Source organism: Lipophrys pholis (genome assembly GCF_963383615.2).
Source record: "Lipophrys pholis genome assembly, chromosome: 22".
NCBI classification, from domain to species: domain Eukaryota; kingdom Metazoa; phylum Chordata; class Actinopteri; order Blenniiformes; family Blenniidae; genus Lipophrys; species Lipophrys pholis.
The window spans coordinates 10051831-10067752 of NC_137644.1; the positions used below are offsets into that span (position 1 = coordinate 10051831).

Genomic DNA, 15922 nt, shown 5'->3' on the forward strand with positions numbered 1-15922 from the left:
ACACACAAATTGCAAACCCCCTACCTTGTATTGGTCAAGAGGCCACCCATCCCCCACCCACATATTGTATGTAGCTTCTCGAAAGATCTGGTAGACCTGGTTCTTTAGAGTCCAGAGGAGACTCGACTGTCCCTCTATAGTTCCATAAACTCTGAGCTTTGGTAACTCTGTCCCCCTTCCCTGCGGTTTCACTGGTTACTGTTCGATTTGCTGTGTGAAGTTTGTGGAACGCTTCGAGAAGCAGTCGGACATTAAGCTGCTTATCTCTGCCTTCTCCTCAACGGTGTGAGTCAAAAAGCTCCTTAATCCTGCCAGTGGGAACAATCGAACCGGAGGATGGAAGTGAAGACAACACATGATGGAAGCAGACTTCACCAAGCATTGGATTGTTCACCCACTAATAGGGAACGTGAGCTGGGATTAGACCGTCGTGAGGCAGATTGGTTTTTATCCTGCTGATCGTGTGTTGTTGCAGTAGTAATTCTCACCAGTTTATTCATTGATTCTTGGATGTGGTTTTCCTCTCTTTTATCTTCGTGTTTTGCGTGCTGCAGTCCCTTCAATTTGACATACAGTACATTCGGTTTATTACTTCCTAGTTAATAGTGGAGAAAATATCAGGAGGCCACAACATTACACCGCACAAGAGGGTTGCTTAAGTTCACACTTCTGTTGGTGCTTATGCACCAAACATCAGATTATAATATTGGGCCTTTTTTGGAGCAAGTGGGTAAGGTTCTGGAAAGGGGACCCTGAATGGATTCCATAGTCTCACTGGGCACGTTGGGTGGATAATTGATTTTCTCTGCCAGTCACGGACTGCAGATGACAAACAATTCATTTGAAGAGAAGGATGCTCCACAGTTTGGAGAGGCCATGGAGAGGGACTCTTCAGCCTCAAAGAGGTGGTGGAGTTTCATCTCGCAGCTCAGGAAAGGACAGACGGGTCGTTGTCAAGCTGTACTCAGCAAGAGAGGACAACTTCTCGTCCTCAAGCCCGCAGGAACTTTTTTCCTTTTTTGAAAAAAGGGAATTATAGGTGTTATAATAGAGGAGGGTAAAGAGTGTTGAGCTGTAGGGAATAACTTACCAAGAATAAAAGTCTAAAAAGATTTGTGTTGTGGAAACAAAAAAAAAGGTTTCTGAGGTCATGTTTTGAAGTGGTGTTGTTTTTAATGTTTGTTTTTTACAGCGAATGTGTTAGCAGCCCTTTATTTTTAGTGGGACAGCGACACAAACAAGCACAGAGAAAATCACAGCAGCTGTTTCTTGTGTAAGAGGCTTTTAATACAGCTGCAGGTTAAAGAGGGCAGTTTGCAGTCGTGTCGTGTCCGGACACGCTGACGCTTCTCCTGCAGACACAGTTCAGGATTAAAACTCCCACGGGGACTCATCACCCAGTTGTTTGTTTCGACTGATGGGGTTCCTCAGGGTTCCGGTCCCATGTTTGGTCGGGCTTTGTGTCACATTAGTGTTGTTGTAGTTTGGGGTCTGAGGCAACTGTGCATCAGTGGAATGCCCTGCACACAGGCTAGATTCCAGCGCGAAGAGGAGGAGGAGGAGGAGGAGGAGGAGGAGTGTGCTGTCTGGCTCTGACAGCTGTTTGTTTTGCATAAAGCTGTTGATGCTCCAGGTGTGTGTGTGTGTGTGTGTGTGTGTGTGTGTGTGTGTGTGTGTGTGTGTGTGTGTGTGTGTGTGTGTGTGTGTGTGTGTGTGTGTGTGTGTGTGTGTGTGTGTGTGTCGGCGCGACTCCAGATGTGCGGTGGCGTCATGTCACAGCTGAGCTCCAGACTCAGATGGTTACCTCCTCCTCAGAGACTCCTGCCCCACCCCGCCCCGCACCCCCACCCCCCACCTCCTCCTCCTCCTCTTCATCGTCCTGCTCCTCCTCTATCGCAGGTCATCGTCACGCTGGACGCTCCTCATCACCCCCGATGGGAGGAACGGCACCGCTGTAATGGAAACAGATGAAGGTGCTGTCAGAGAGCTGAAGACAGAGTTGGGGTGGGGTGGGGGTGGGGGTGGGGGGGGGGGGGGCTGCTTGTGTCTGACTCACCTTCCCACCGACTCGTTCTGCTCCACCAGGAGAAAAGAGAACACTCAGTGAGAGCAGGAAGGGCAGCCAGCAGGAGGCTTCTCGTCAGCAGCGATGAAAACTTTCACTGACTTGTTGATTTGTTTGTTAAATTTCACAGAGTCCGCTGTTAGCATTAGCACAAGCTACCAGCAGACTATCCTGTCCACTGAGGCCCCGTTTACCCGACGTTTTCAAGTGAGAACGGAAGTCTTTTCTAGAGTTTGTCTTGTCAACGGCGACCAGAGTCACTGTAAATGCCACTTTTTGAAAATGGCTCCCAAGGTGAAACTCAGTCACCGTGTCGACTGCGTAAAACTCTGCTACTGCCCATGTGCGCCGCGGCCGTAGTAAATAGTTGTTCTGTGCATGTGCGAGCAACAAGACCAACAATGATGGCTTCCAGAGGGTCATCAGTCCCTGTCCACCTTCTCCTGGGGGTTCACAGGTCAATAGATGAGAGTCACTTCGTCGTTGGTCCATACGAATGTCCGCGAAATGCGAAACTTTTATGAAACGAGAATGTAAATGTATACAGGGCCTAATAGCTGTCGGCATGTTGGTAGTTTATCTCAGCTGTTTTGTTGCTGCCTCTTCTCGTCATTATTTCATAAATCAGTTTCTTTCGAGAAGAGCGAACATCCCGATTACAGAGCGACTTCCTCCCACCAACTGATGTAAATTCCACTAACATCCAGATTATAGAGCTTCTTTCTAACACTAATGGATGTAAGTTCAGCTCACATTCAGATTTTAAAGCATCTTCCTCCCACTAACTGATGTAACTTCAGTTGAACCTAATGAGCTAATCAATCTGGGTGCATTTCTTCCTCAGTGGACGATGAGGAAGAGCGGTGAAGGTTTGGGTGGCGATGGAGGGCGGAGGGAGCAGTCAGACTCCTCCCGGTGAGCAGTGGAGGAGGATGAGGGATGAAGAGTTGGAGGGAGAGGGATGTAGCGGCGCCGTAGCGATCATTCCCTCTCCAACGAGGCACAGCGGGGCAGGAAAAATGAGCACCGTCTGAGGGAACTCCTCGTCTGCCCGCCCGACTGCTTCATCAACAAACCCCTGCGTTCAGCCGCGACAGTTGTGAGACACCAGCGGGAGAGGCCGTTCATCAAACTGAGAGAGAACGTTTAAAAACGGGGGTGAGAGGAACCGCTCAGAGACTGAGCTTCCCCGTTCCACCCTCTGATCTCGGGGTGACTTCACATTCCGAGACAAAAAGACTGTTCGATGCCAACATGGCTACTTTAGCATTAGCTAAAGCTAAAGCTAATTAACGCTGAAGACTTTAGTCACGTAGGAACGGAGAAGCATTATCGGACACAATGATTTGGGATAATGGCAAAGCTAAAGCTAACTCATAGCCCGTTTCAAGCGAAGACGCATCGTTATTGTGTTGGCCCTTCAGAAAAGTTTCACGTTTACACGGCAACGTTTTGAAAACAATGTCTGTTCACATGGAAACAGCAGAACCGCTGAAAACACTAGTAGCTGCTCTTTTTATGTAATTAAAAACACCCACAAATCCGGGAACAGTACGCTGTAAACATTGAAGCTCCTTTAAACTGCCTTTCTTCCTCATTTTGGTCCACTCAGAATTGATATTTTTGAAAGGAAAACAATGTTTCTACACATGTGATCTCTACTATTGTGTAGTAAATGTATATTTTATTGGTGAATCCATCCATCTTCTATACTGTTTTACCCTGCGCAGGGTTGCAGGGCGCTGAAGTCAATCCCAGCTGACACTGGGCGATGGATGGGTACATGGTACAGGTCACCAGTCCGCCGCTTTATTGAATAAACGTTCTTAAATTCAGGAGTGAATCACACAAACCGTACCAAGGTTCATTCATTGTTATGAATGAATCCCTCTCACTCATACGCAAAACCGTTTACATACTACTCGTGTAGCATCAGCGTTTTGGAAAAGTTCCAGTTTGTGGTTGTGGCTGAGTCTTATATCAATAGAAAGGTTGTAGGCTTGATTCCCCATCTGTCCCCATGTCAGAATATACCTGAGCAACACAATGAGCCCCAAACTGCTCCCAATGGCATGGCAGCCGCCTCTATTGGGGTGTGAATAGGTGAGCATGATTAACAAATTGGGGATCACTCAAGTGGTGGAAAAGCGCTATGTAGGTGAAACCCATTTACCGTTTGCATGAAGACGGAGCGTTCGCAAAAGCACCGTGGTCTTGTAAACAGACATCCAGAACACAAGAAAGTTGGCTGCTTTCACTTGAAAACATTGTCGCGTAAACGAGGCCCAAGGGAGAGAAGCTAAATGCTACTTAGCTGTAGCGGTGATTAGCATTAGCCTTTATCGAAAGGAGCTATGATTCTTAACGGGACAAATTCCCCGGCAAACGAAACCTTGAGAGTTTCCACACGTCAGAGTAGTCCGGTCGGGTTTCTGGCAGCAGGTAAATGATCACAGGTTTTTTCCCAGCATGCCTTTCTCCATCACACACAAACAAACAAACACACACACACACACACACACACACACACACACACACACACACACACACACACACACACACACACAGTGTTCTGTGTGTTTAATGTGTGGGTTGTGTCGCAGTCTGAGCTGCGTGTTTCCTCACAGAGCTGATGGTGGTTTCATGATCCATTAACGCCGCCCCCGGTGGATTGTGGGAACTCAGTGAGCCATGCTGCCGTCCAATCACACGGCCGCCGGCTGAGAGCCGGAAAATTGGGGTGAAAGTCGGAGCAGCCGAGAGTTTTCTGAGCGTGGCAGATTTTCTGGCTTCCTCTGTGATCGGCAGGAGGTTTTCCAGCCAATCACAGTGTCCGACAGCGGGCCGTGACCTCACCGCACGCGCTCAGCACGAGCCGCTTTCATACAGCTGACAGGTAGATATCAGAAAACCATCCAGACACACACACACACACACACACACACACACACACACACACACACACACACACACGCAGAAAAATCATTGAAAAAAACTTGGCTATTTATGATTTCTGTTGCTAACTTAGCTTGCACTCACCCATATTACTATGAATTATTAACAAAATAATAAAAACTTGCCAGAGAAAGATACAAACTTTAATTTTTAAAAATGCTGATGCAAGAAAACTATTAAGGGGTCAATTAAAGTCAATTAACGTGAATCAAAGATGAAATAACCTATATATATATATATATATATATATATTCCTGAGGCCGCCATGTTCTTCATTGTCTATGTCGCACATGAGCAGATCAGAACGTTCCACTTTGGGAGCCATTTTCAACAGGTTGCGTTTCCAGGACGCCAAGAGCAAAATGGAAGTTCACCGTTTTCAATCATTTTTGTTCTTGTGCAAACAGGGCCTGATTCCATATTGATGACTTGGGGTTTTGGAGGCACCGTGCAGCTACAATCACCTCTGTCTTTCACCCAAGACTCCATATCTGATGTGTGCATGTATTTTTTGGAATGAGATGTATTATATATGTATGTCCGTTCATCTTCTAGCAAACTTTCACATTTAAGAATTTTGATCATAAATGTGGAATTCATCCAATTTGATTGGTTTTACTTGATGACCAATGTACCTGAGGAAGCTTTAACCTGTTTGCAACGCAGTAACACCTCAAAATCTGTTAAAGTATAACTAATCACTTCATTCTTTCTTTTTAGAACCCCCCCCCACCCAAAGAAAAAAAAGAGATCTTTTACAGTACTGAGGAGGAGGAGGAGGAGGAGGAGGAGGAGGAGGAGGAGGAGGAGGAGGAGGAGTGTATCTCCTGGATTAGAGATCCGGCTGAGTTAAATTAGGAGGAATATTTTTAGCTCCAGCTGCCCCATCATGTTCTCCCTCCTCCCCTACCTCCCCCTCCTCAGAGACATTAATTACAGCCTTCCTCTCGCACTGATGAAAAGGAGGAGAGGGAGGTGTTGGAATTTCATTGATCCGGGTTATTGACTTGAAATATATCTATAAGTGTTGAGTAAATTAGAAACATGGTGCAGGTGGATTTTAGAAACATCTTTATTTTGCTGACGTCACATTTCACACAAACAGCTTTTATTTAGAGATAATCGTGGCCTAGGTGGATCATTCATCATGTTCATGTGAACACAAACAACACCACAATTCCCAGTTTCATGATCTTCGTATTGCATGAAGAGAAATGATTTCAATATGAGCTCCGAGGAAATCTCATCAGTTTCCATCTGCATGAAATTTAATTTCACATCAACAAACAGCTGTGCCCCCCCCCCCCCCCCCCCCACACACACAAAACAATTAGCGAAAACTCCCAAATATCTCCTTTTGTTTGATTTGAAGATTCTTCAAAAAATGTATATTTATGTCCACTTAAATTAAAGTTTTAAATAACAATAAAAGTATACAATCAAAAATTCAGCATGTTTTCATTAGTTAATTAATACTCATTTTATCACTTCCATTTTCGCTTTTTTATTGAATTTTATTTCAACTTCTTGGTAATTGAATATTGTATTTTATTTATTTCCATTTCGTTTTCGTCTTCGTATTCGTATTCGTATTCGTATTCGTATTCGTATTCGTATTCGTATTCGTATTCGTATTCGTATTGTTTTCTTTTTCTTTTCTTTTCTTTTCTTTTCTTTTCTTTTCTTTTCTTTAATTAAATTTTGTTTTATTTTATTTTATTTTATTTTATTTTATTTTATTTTATTTTATTTTATTTTATTTTATTTTATTTTATTTTATTTTATTTTATTTTATTTTATTTTATTTTATTTTATTACTACAATGCAACGCTGCCACCTAGCGGCCAAGCGGGATGCGTTCCACCCGAACACCGACAGGGGACAGCTGCGGCGGAAGGAGGAATAAGGAAGCAGGATGAGGTGCAGCGAAGAAGAAATTAGCGCGGGAGGTTTAACTGTTGTGCTAACAGCTACAAACAACTAGCATCCGGTCTCCCGGTGAGTTTATGACTTTCAGGCTTTATTTCATTATCGAACCAGCAACTCCTCCGGTTAACGTGTGTATTTGTTGTGAACGTTGTGAAACATCACTTTTATCACATAAACTTTATCAAAGTGTTATAATAATTCTGTTTTTAAACCTCCGCCGCCTTCTTCCAAAACCTCGGTGTTCAGGAAGGTTGAACCAGGGTGCGTTCAGAGATCTCACACTTCCAGCTCAAACCTTTCATTTCAGGTTGTTTTCATTCAGTTGGGTTTTAGTTAAAGGTTTTAACTAGTTGACATGATGTTGTGTTGTCATTCGGCCTTATAGTTACAACAACGATGTGGTAAAAGATCTCCATAATTTCGCGTCATTATTGTTTAAATTCAGAGAAACAACCCGATTGAACTACAAAGTTCAAAGTGGCACAAAACCTTAAACATGTAATTCTTGTAAAACTTATTTAGACCTTTCTACGTAATACAGGGATACATTTTATCAAATGATGATCGTTTATGGGACGTAACAGCTGATAATCGACAATCGACGCTGATAAATGAATCTGAGTTTTGATAGATATGCAAATTTTACTCAAATGAACAAAACAGCTGCGAGCCGTCCAATGTGTAACACTACGTTGTTTTAGTTCAAACCGAAAGTGGTCTATTTGTGTGTTTTACTAGTCTTCAGTGTAACTGCCATTTATTTTGACACATCTGCTTCCGGTTAACATGATCCAACATTGCTTGACTATCTGCTGCTATAGAGGCTTATAGGGCACCATCTGTATTAATCCATCCATCTTTCACTGCTTTATCCACCTCCACCTCCTGACCTGACCTGAACCAGGCATTGAATTAAGAGTCGCTGGCAACAATAACATCAAAATATCTTTTTTTTTCTGCGTGAAGCCTGCGATGACGTCCCCCAAACATTCCACTTTCCCAAGTGGGAAGTTTCTATCTGGATCGAGCTCTAGCACAATGTCCCCAATGGGAAGTGGGAACTTTCTTGGGAGAACCTGTGTGTGATGTTGATAAATGTTTCTGACCGATGGTCAGTCAGGTCAGCGGTGGTGATGATGGAGTCCACAGAGGGCAGGTTTGCTCACCTGCTGCAGCCAATCAGAGATCTCACCAAGAACTGGGAGATCGACTTGGCGTCCGAGCTCAATGACTACTTAGAGGAGGTAAGAAAACAAACAGTTTACTCAAACCCAGTGATTCTCAAAGTGTGGGGTGGGATGGAGTATAGAAACACTTCTTTTAAATGTGGATTTCTTTTAAATTTACTATTCCATCATCTCGATTTGTAGATTATGAATACACAACGACTGGAACCACAATTTGTGTTTAATCTGTGAGCCAATCATGATGGCCTGGACGAGATCTTTTCAGATCAGCCGCAGCACTCATTCTACTTGTAAGGAGATGAATGATTTCGCCTTCTCCTTATCCGTCTCGCTTTTCTTCCCGGGTTGTGCGTCGGCAGCTGGATGAGATGTGCATCACCTTCGACGGAGGTCAAATCCGACTGAACTTTGCAGAAGCCGCTCTGCTCATTCAGGGCTCCACCTGCATCTACAGCAAGAAGGTGAGTTTGGTTCGGTATTCGGGTGTTTCACACACTGAGCTCCTCCCGTGGCTGACGGTGTCGGTGTGTTTTCAGGTGGAGCTGCTGCACAGTCTGGTCTATCAGACTCTGGAGTACATCAACGACAGAAGCAAAAAGTAGGGAGTCGTACCCTCGCAGCAGAGCGAGCAGGTGTGACTTTGTTCTGAGCTTCTTCTTCTCCTTCTCCTTCTTCTTCTTCTGCTCACAGACGGAACAAACCGGCCGCGGCCGAAGGCGATGACGACGCAGACGGAAGGGAGAGCCACAACACAGACGACATGGCTGAGGTGCTGCTGTCTTTCACTCTCCTGCCTCTCTGACCGTCAACTTTCTTCCTCAGTTCCTCCGTTCGCGCTGTGCTTCTCCCGCTGAGATTTCATCTCTTTGTCTCCTTCAGTTCACTCCGTTGGATCTGGAAGACTCAGAAAACAGCCAGACGTCCGATTCCAGCACAGTGAGTTTGTTTCTCCGTCGGAGTCTGAATCCAGTTCACTCTGATCTACAGTATGTCGTGTGTGTGTGTGTGTGTTCAGACCATCAGTGTGACTCCTCTTCCTCCTGAGAGTCTGATTCCTCCTGAAACTCACGAGAAACACAAGCTGCCTCTCATCAGGTGAGTCTTCCTCCCTGGCTCTGCTCCCACTGGGTCTGTCCAGCCGGCGTGATGAAGACTCTCCCTGTGTCTCAGTGTGAAAGGAGAGATCATCTGCAGTCAGAAGGACTTCAGGATCAACCTGTTCGTCCCACGTGGAGATCTGATCCTGCTCACGCTCCAGTCGGCTGCCTCCACTCAGCAGCTTCATCATCCTCACCATCTTCATCTTCCTGGAAACGACGAGTTTCTGCAGCAGCTTCAAGGTTCTTCTGCTCGTTTCTGTTCTGTCACTTTACTGTCTCTACTGTCTCTACTGTGACTTTATTGCCTCTACTTGCACTTAACTTGTCATTTCATTGTCACTTTACCACCCTAATGCCACTTTACTCTCACCTTTACGCCACTCTTTTGTCACTCTACTTTCTTTACTGTCACCGCCATTTAACTGCCACTGCAGCCGCTTCTCTTTTACTTTCTCCCTGTAATTTCATGTTACCGCCGCTTCACTGTCACTGCGGCCATTCGTCTGTCACCGGATTCATATTTCATTGATCCACTCTGAATGCCACCTCGCCGTCCCCGGCTCACTGCCACTTCAGGGTTAACTGGTCGTTTTTCAGTAGAAGTTGATGCCGAGGTTGAAGGAGGAGCTGAAGATGGAGGCGACGATGCTGCAGACGGCTTCGCCCCTCTAGAGGAGAACCACATGGAGGTGGAGGAGCACATCGACCGGCAGCAGGTTTGAGTGGTTCATACGGATCCAACAAACCCGGCCTCTTCCCGTGAGTTTGGATCAAATCCGAGCCTTTGTGTTTCAGGCTCAGAGTGACGGCCGGATGCTTCGAGAGCGGCGGCAGGTGGAAGCAGACAAACAGAGACCAGAGGCTGAAGCTCCACCTGCTGTACGTCCAAACGTCTTCATCAGCTTTTCTTTCTTCTCTAACATGAATTCCCTCAACAAATCTGCTTTATTATCACAGAAACAAAGATATCGTATTTGTGAAATATCTCTATGTTGTGTTCATGTTCCAGGTGAACGTCTGGGCGTTCCACGACCCGTATGCCGTCACGGAGGAACGCCCCTTCAAATCGGGTAATCCGATTACTCTGGGGACTGGGAGCGGAGGCGTCTCGCTCAATACTGACCTTTGTTTCTCTTCAGAAAAATGCTACAAGGTTCCTGACGGGCTGGACGACGGTGGAAAGAGGAAGCGGAGACGAGCTGCCTTGCAGGATTTCAGGAGCTGGTTCACTGGGAACTGTAAGGGGCCGCCGGCCGCTGTTTGACCCCCACCACCACCCCCACCACCACCCCCATCACCACCACCACCACCCCTCAGAGCTTCTTTTAACTGTTGACATGTTTTGTTTGTTTCAGTCAATCCATATGAGCACAAGTTAAAAAATGGACCCACGTTCACAGGTAACAAACTCATGCACTAAAATCAATAAGTCACTAATTTGTTTTCAAAATAAAACTTCACTTGGTACGCGTTCATCTCATTTTGGTCAAACAAATGTAAAAAAATTTTTTTTAATTTATCTGCAAATTATCCTTTCATCCAGGAAATAGTTTGTTTAGAAAATGTTTCTCCAAAAAAGTATTGATTTAAATTATTATAAAGAATAATTAATTCTCATAGTTAATAATGTTTAATGGCAGAAAGTAATCCCTACTTTTCAAAAAATAAAGTCTACAATTAGTCATCCAGAATAGAAATACAATCATTTGTGACAAATATTCCGTTTTTCTCCTGAACTACTGTGGGACAGATAAACAAGTGATGAGGTGGCGTTCCTCAGGGCTCCATTCTGGGTTTCTTGTTTTTCTTCCTGTGTGTCTTTAGGAGCTGTCGATGAGATGATAATCTCTGTTAGATTAGTAGATAAATGATTCTATATCTACTGGATATTTTTTATTCAGTGAGAATAATATGAAGATGTTTTGCTTTGGGACCTCTGGGGAAATCAAACCAGACGTGTCGGATCGTCTCAGGCTTTGTTTAAAGTCACTTTTTTGAGATGCTCATTGATTCATTCGTGCCGTTTCAGACCTGAACTACATGTATGTGAGCACGCTGAAAGACAGGATGAGGATTCACAGGAGGATCTACAGGAAGACCGTAAGACTCATTACACTGTTTTTGAAAGAGTCACTAAAAAAAAACTTCCTGGATGGTTGTTCTCCACTTTTCAGCCTTTTTTTTTTTAGAAAAACAAAGTGTTTCTCTGTTTGTCAGGGTGTAGTAATCTCCGAGGAGGAGCTGAGGAGGACCTTCCTGCAGCCTGAGGGGGCGGGGCCACATCAGGAGGGGGAGGAGCCTGTGGAGGGAGAACACTACCACCTGCTGGGTAAAAAATACATTTCTGTACGGTCCAAGAAAATAAGTTACCATTGAAAATGCAACTTTTGGGTCCCTCGTTAACGCTGTAACCTTCGAAGGCGGAGACGACGGCGGCTCCGACGCCGAGGACGGGGGTTCCCCAGACGACTTTGCCGCAGAGTTCCCGGGAGGAAACGACTTCGGCTCCGCAGGTAGGAATCCCCTCAGAGCGCGTGAGGAGAAACGAACACGGAGGACACGTCTGACTCTCGTGTCTCTGCAGAGCCTCACAGAGACGAGCTGACGTACGAAGACCTGGTGAAGCTGAGAGTCGTGAGTCAACGCCACAAAACGTGTTCTCCACAGACCCTGCTTGTTCGACAAGTTTTGAAAAGAAACCTAATCTCAACCCGACAGTTCTGATTGGTCCTCTCCTCTGTGCTGCGTTCAGGAGCAGCTGGTAGTAAACAGTCGCGGTTACACTCAGGAGACGTCTCTGTCCCGACGGGTCAAGGAATGGGAGGAAAAGCTCCGCCCAAAGCTGGACCTGCAGGTGAGGACCCCTTCAGACCGGAGCACACCTGAGGGGGCGGGGCTTACCCTCACCATAACCGGCGTGTGTGTGTGTGTTTTTTTTTCCCCAGGAGCAGCGACCAGTGTTCGACATCCACGAGTACGGCCGACGGATCGTCGACTCCCTGAGCAGCATCGGCCACCGCAGGATGTTCACCTCTGTCGTTCACGGCCTGGACAACGTCGAGGCCTGCAAGTACCTGCTGGCTTCACTGCAACTGGTGGGGAAAACACACACACACACACACACACACACACACACACACACACACACACACACACACACACACACACACACACGTACAGTAAAACAGGCTATCGCATATAAAACCTGCAGAGTTCTTCAGGGCTCCGCCCCCGGTCCAATTTCGATTTAACCTTACACTATTTGTTCTGATTTGTTAAATCAGCACTCTGTGCTGGGACAGCGCCCCCTGTGGCTTGGAGGATTATTTTCAGTTTCTTTCTTCGGATGTTGAACCGAGCTCTTTGTGTGTGTGTGTGTGTGTGTGTGTGTGTGTGTGTGTGTGTAGGCCAACGATTACACAGTGGAGATCGACAGCGCCGCCGGTCTGGAGGACAGTTTGGACTCGATGGGTCTGACTCTACTGAGCACGTGCAGAGCGACGGACCGATTCAAAGCTCTGTCTGCTTCCTGATCAGAACCTCCTTAAAATCGTGTTTATATCCACTGCTGAGGGAGAACTTCAAATCCTGTACATTTGGGCTGACTCCTGTTTTCCCTGATGGGTTTTCTCAGAATTGAAAAAAAAAATAAATAAAAAATTTAGATTCTGAGGTTTGTTTTGTTGTGAAACTTGTAACCAAAATAATCAGGAGGGAAAACAAGTTATTTGAATAAAAAAAAAACGCTGACGTGTCACCTTCGCAGCTCTGTGTCGCCCTCTAACTTCCACAGAGCTCCATGTCACCAATCCACTGTTATCTGGCAATTGTAAACACACGTGACACTTTAATAAAAAAAAGTTGAAACATACAGTGTTCCATGTTGCTATGGCCTAGCATTAATAACTTTAATGAGAACATGAAGCCATTTAAAAGAACTGAAGGTTTTTCCACTGCTGCAACTTCAACACACGAACCTTTGATTTCATTTCAGTTAGAAATCAGTGTTTTTTTAAGTGAATACAGAAAACACAACTTTTTGGAAAAGTCAGAAACTAAACATCGGTCGGTGAAAAGCAGCAAACTGATAAAGTCAAAAAGAAAAGACTGAACAGTTTCAGGTATTTGAATGAACAGTTCATTTCACAGAAGAAGGAAAAAAAACTAACTTCCAATCAGTTTAAGGCGTCTTTCAGTCTTTGAACAAGTTCCTGACGTGGTTCTGGTTCAGAGTGTGACATGGTTCTTGATGTGGTTCTGGATGCTCTCGACGATCTGCTCCTGGCTCTTCATGCGGTTGTAGTAATCCAGGAAGAGTCCGTCGGGACTGACCAGGTAGATCAGGATGGTGTGATCCACGATGTAGTCGCCGTCCTCGTCCTTGGGTCCGGGGCTGGCGTACACCCGGTAGTCCCGCCCCGCGTGTTTCACCTCCTCGGGCGTTCCCGTCAGCCCGATGAGGCGGGGGTGGAAGTCCTTGACGTAGCGGGCGAGTGCCGGCACGTCGTCCCTCTCCGGGTCCACGGTGATGAAGAGCGGCTGCACCTGCGGCAGCGAGGCGTTGTTGTCCAGCGCCGACACCACGGCGCTCATCTTGTCCAGCTCGTCGGGGCAGATGTCCGGGCAGTGCGTGAAACCGAAGTACAGCAGCACCCAGCGGCCCACGAAGTCCTGCTTGGTGCGCCGCTGCCCCCGGTGGTCCAGCAGGCTGAAAGTGCCCTGACCCAGCGCCACCTGCCGCAGCTGCTCCAGACGCTGCTGCTGCAGCTTCTGCTGCTTCTCCATGTGGACGAACCACCAGGCGCTGAGGAGCCCGCCGCCGAACAGCAACGTGATCAGCACCCGCACCCTTAGCTTCAGTCCGGCACTTGATGGGCCCGGACCGCCAGACATGAGCCGGGCGTGCGTCCTCTGAGAGCGGGGTCCGCTCAGCTGGACCTGCCTCCCCTCCGAGAACACAGGCATCCTGTGGAGGCTCCTCAGGAGGCGTCCTCCTCCTCGGAGATCACCCATGATGCACCGCAGCACCAACATCTCCACCTACCGACTTCCTGCTGCGAGACACCAAGCAAAGACGGGTTGAATTTCACAAGAAAAAAAACTACATGATCACTGGAGTTTGTATCAATTTCAATTTGAAAAGTTTAAGTAAATAACAGTTTTAATAAGCTTCAGTTGAAGACCAAAGTACGTCAAACGGTTGCATTTCCATGTTATATATGTCATTCATTTCATTAACAGAATCAAAAAACTGCTTTACCGATTCAAAACTATCATTTCGTCTGCATTTTTACTAACTTGGTCGCTTTGGGCTCCTGTACCTCAAAGTGTCGTAACAGACGCCATTTTGGCTCTAGAATGTTATCAAACAGTGGCGCTCAGGGAGAATAAAACGTTTTTATGCGGATTTAAACTCGCCTCACATGGATGTAAACTCAACAAAACTGTGGCCAAGACTTTCCTGTGTCTTCGTATGGATCTACAATCCCATCAATTTATTTAAAAATGTACTACTATGTAGAATGAAACAATGAAGCGTCTGCTTCCACTGACACTACCCGGAACGGCACCAGAGAGGAAGCCGTCAACGTTTTAACGTTATCATTAGGAGCCTGGCGTTCTAACAGCGAACACGGTTCCTCCGGTTAAGAGATTAAAGCGCGGAGGTTGTAGTGGAAGAAAGCGGGCAGACTCACCTGCTCACGCCGGGAAACAGGCGACCTCTGCGGTCGCACTCGAAGCGCAGCGTCGCTGACACACTGACACGTTCCGGAGCCGCAGATTCACCACAGACCAACACGAAATAAATAAACAAGCAACAAAAGAAAACAAATAATAGCTTCCAGCCTGTATATAAAAATAATAACAATATTTAAAGCTCGACCGAAAATATTAGACCATCGGTTTTATTACTCTTTTGTTCTCATCAGCAGATTCGCGAATTCTCCTCTCGAACAACTGCAAATAAATAGCTCTATTCTCTTTTCATCTACTTGGTAATTGTTGGGGAAAAAAAAACGTTATTTGTGCTATAGCAAATCATTCGTGATTTAAGAGATTTGACTAAATCCATACATTTCAAGGTTGTTATTACTAGAGTTGTAGTTACACCATTGGTTTTGTTATTAAGGTTGTTTTTATAGAAGCGTTTGTTGTGCTTGTTTAATGTGGGTATTATAGGTTTTGTCTGTGGTAGATCTCTGGAACATTTGATATGAATAATTTTCTCCCTTTAAACTTAAACAATATTTATTATTCTTCCTGCCGCAGTTTTATGCTGTCCCTAATTTGTACCTCTAGATGGCGCCATTGTATTAGTTGATTTTCTTTACAAAACTCTGTATCTCATTAAAGTGAAAATACTTTCACGCAGGGGTGTCAAACGTATTTTAGTTCAAAGGCCACATACAGCCCAGTTTCATCTTGGTGAAATGGAACCATAATAACCTTTACACTTTTTCTTTGTTGTGGCACAGAGTATACATGAAGAAAATTTCTATTTTTGCACAACAATCCTTCTCGAAAATTCCTATTATCTTAACAAAAATCCAATTATAATGAAACTTTCTGGTGCAAAATACAACATACAGTGAAATGTTCGGAAAACATGGCAGCATCATTGATATCTCTACTCGGGTCTCAGTGTTGTGTTAATTGCCTGCTGCTCTTTGGAAAACTTTTTTTGA

The 15922-nt window shown here is 45.5% G+C and overlaps 2 protein-coding genes across 2 annotated transcripts; one reads left to right on the plus strand and one right to left on the minus strand.

The window, feature by feature from the left end:
- Positions 1 to 6919: 6919 nt before the first annotated feature.
- ncaph2 (non-SMC condensin II complex, subunit H2) lies at positions 6920 to 13100 on the plus strand. Its single transcript, XM_080492405.1, has 20 exons — positions 6920 to 7018; positions 8066 to 8193; positions 8496 to 8597; positions 8673 to 8734; positions 8827 to 8905; positions 9016 to 9072; positions 9152 to 9231; positions 9307 to 9476; positions 9837 to 9952; positions 10032 to 10115; positions 10246 to 10306; positions 10376 to 10474; positions 10592 to 10636; positions 11266 to 11336; positions 11454 to 11565; positions 11657 to 11749; positions 11821 to 11870; positions 11989 to 12090; positions 12182 to 12331; positions 12644 to 13100. Exons 2-20 carry the CDS (start codon positions 8083 to 8085, stop codon positions 12767 to 12769), a joined length of 1770 nt encoding a protein of 589 aa, XP_080348531.1. The 5' UTR covers positions 6920 to 7018; positions 8066 to 8082; the 3' UTR covers positions 12770 to 13100.
- Positions 13059 to 15004, minus strand: sco2 (synthesis of cytochrome C oxidase 2). Its single transcript, XM_080492406.1, has 2 exons — positions 14933 to 15004; positions 13059 to 14290 (listed from the first exon to the last, which is right to left on the minus strand). Exon 2 carries the CDS (start codon positions 14268 to 14270, stop codon positions 13464 to 13466), a length of 807 nt encoding a protein of 268 aa, XP_080348532.1. The 5' UTR covers positions 14271 to 14290; positions 14933 to 15004; the 3' UTR covers positions 13059 to 13463.
- Between the last annotated feature and the right edge of the window lie 918 nt (positions 15005 to 15922).

Excerpts from the sequence above, each read along its gene's own strand:
- ncaph2 (XM_080492405.1), top strand. The coding sequence starts at position 8,083 with ATGATGGAGTCCACAGAGGGCAGGTTTGCTCACCTGCTGCAGCCAATC. Across the intron at positions 10,116-10,245 it reads AGGCTGAAGCTCCACCTGCT|GTGAACGTCTGGGCGTTCCA; the intron begins GTACGTCCAAAC and ends TTCATGTTCCAG. Across the intron at positions 10,637-11,265 it reads AAATGGACCCACGTTCACAG|ACCTGAACTACATGTATGTG; the intron begins GTAACAAACTCA and ends GTGCCGTTTCAG.
- sco2 (XM_080492406.1), bottom strand. The coding sequence starts at position 14,270 with ATGTTGGTGCTGCGGTGCATCATGGGTGATCTCCGAGGAGGAGGACGC.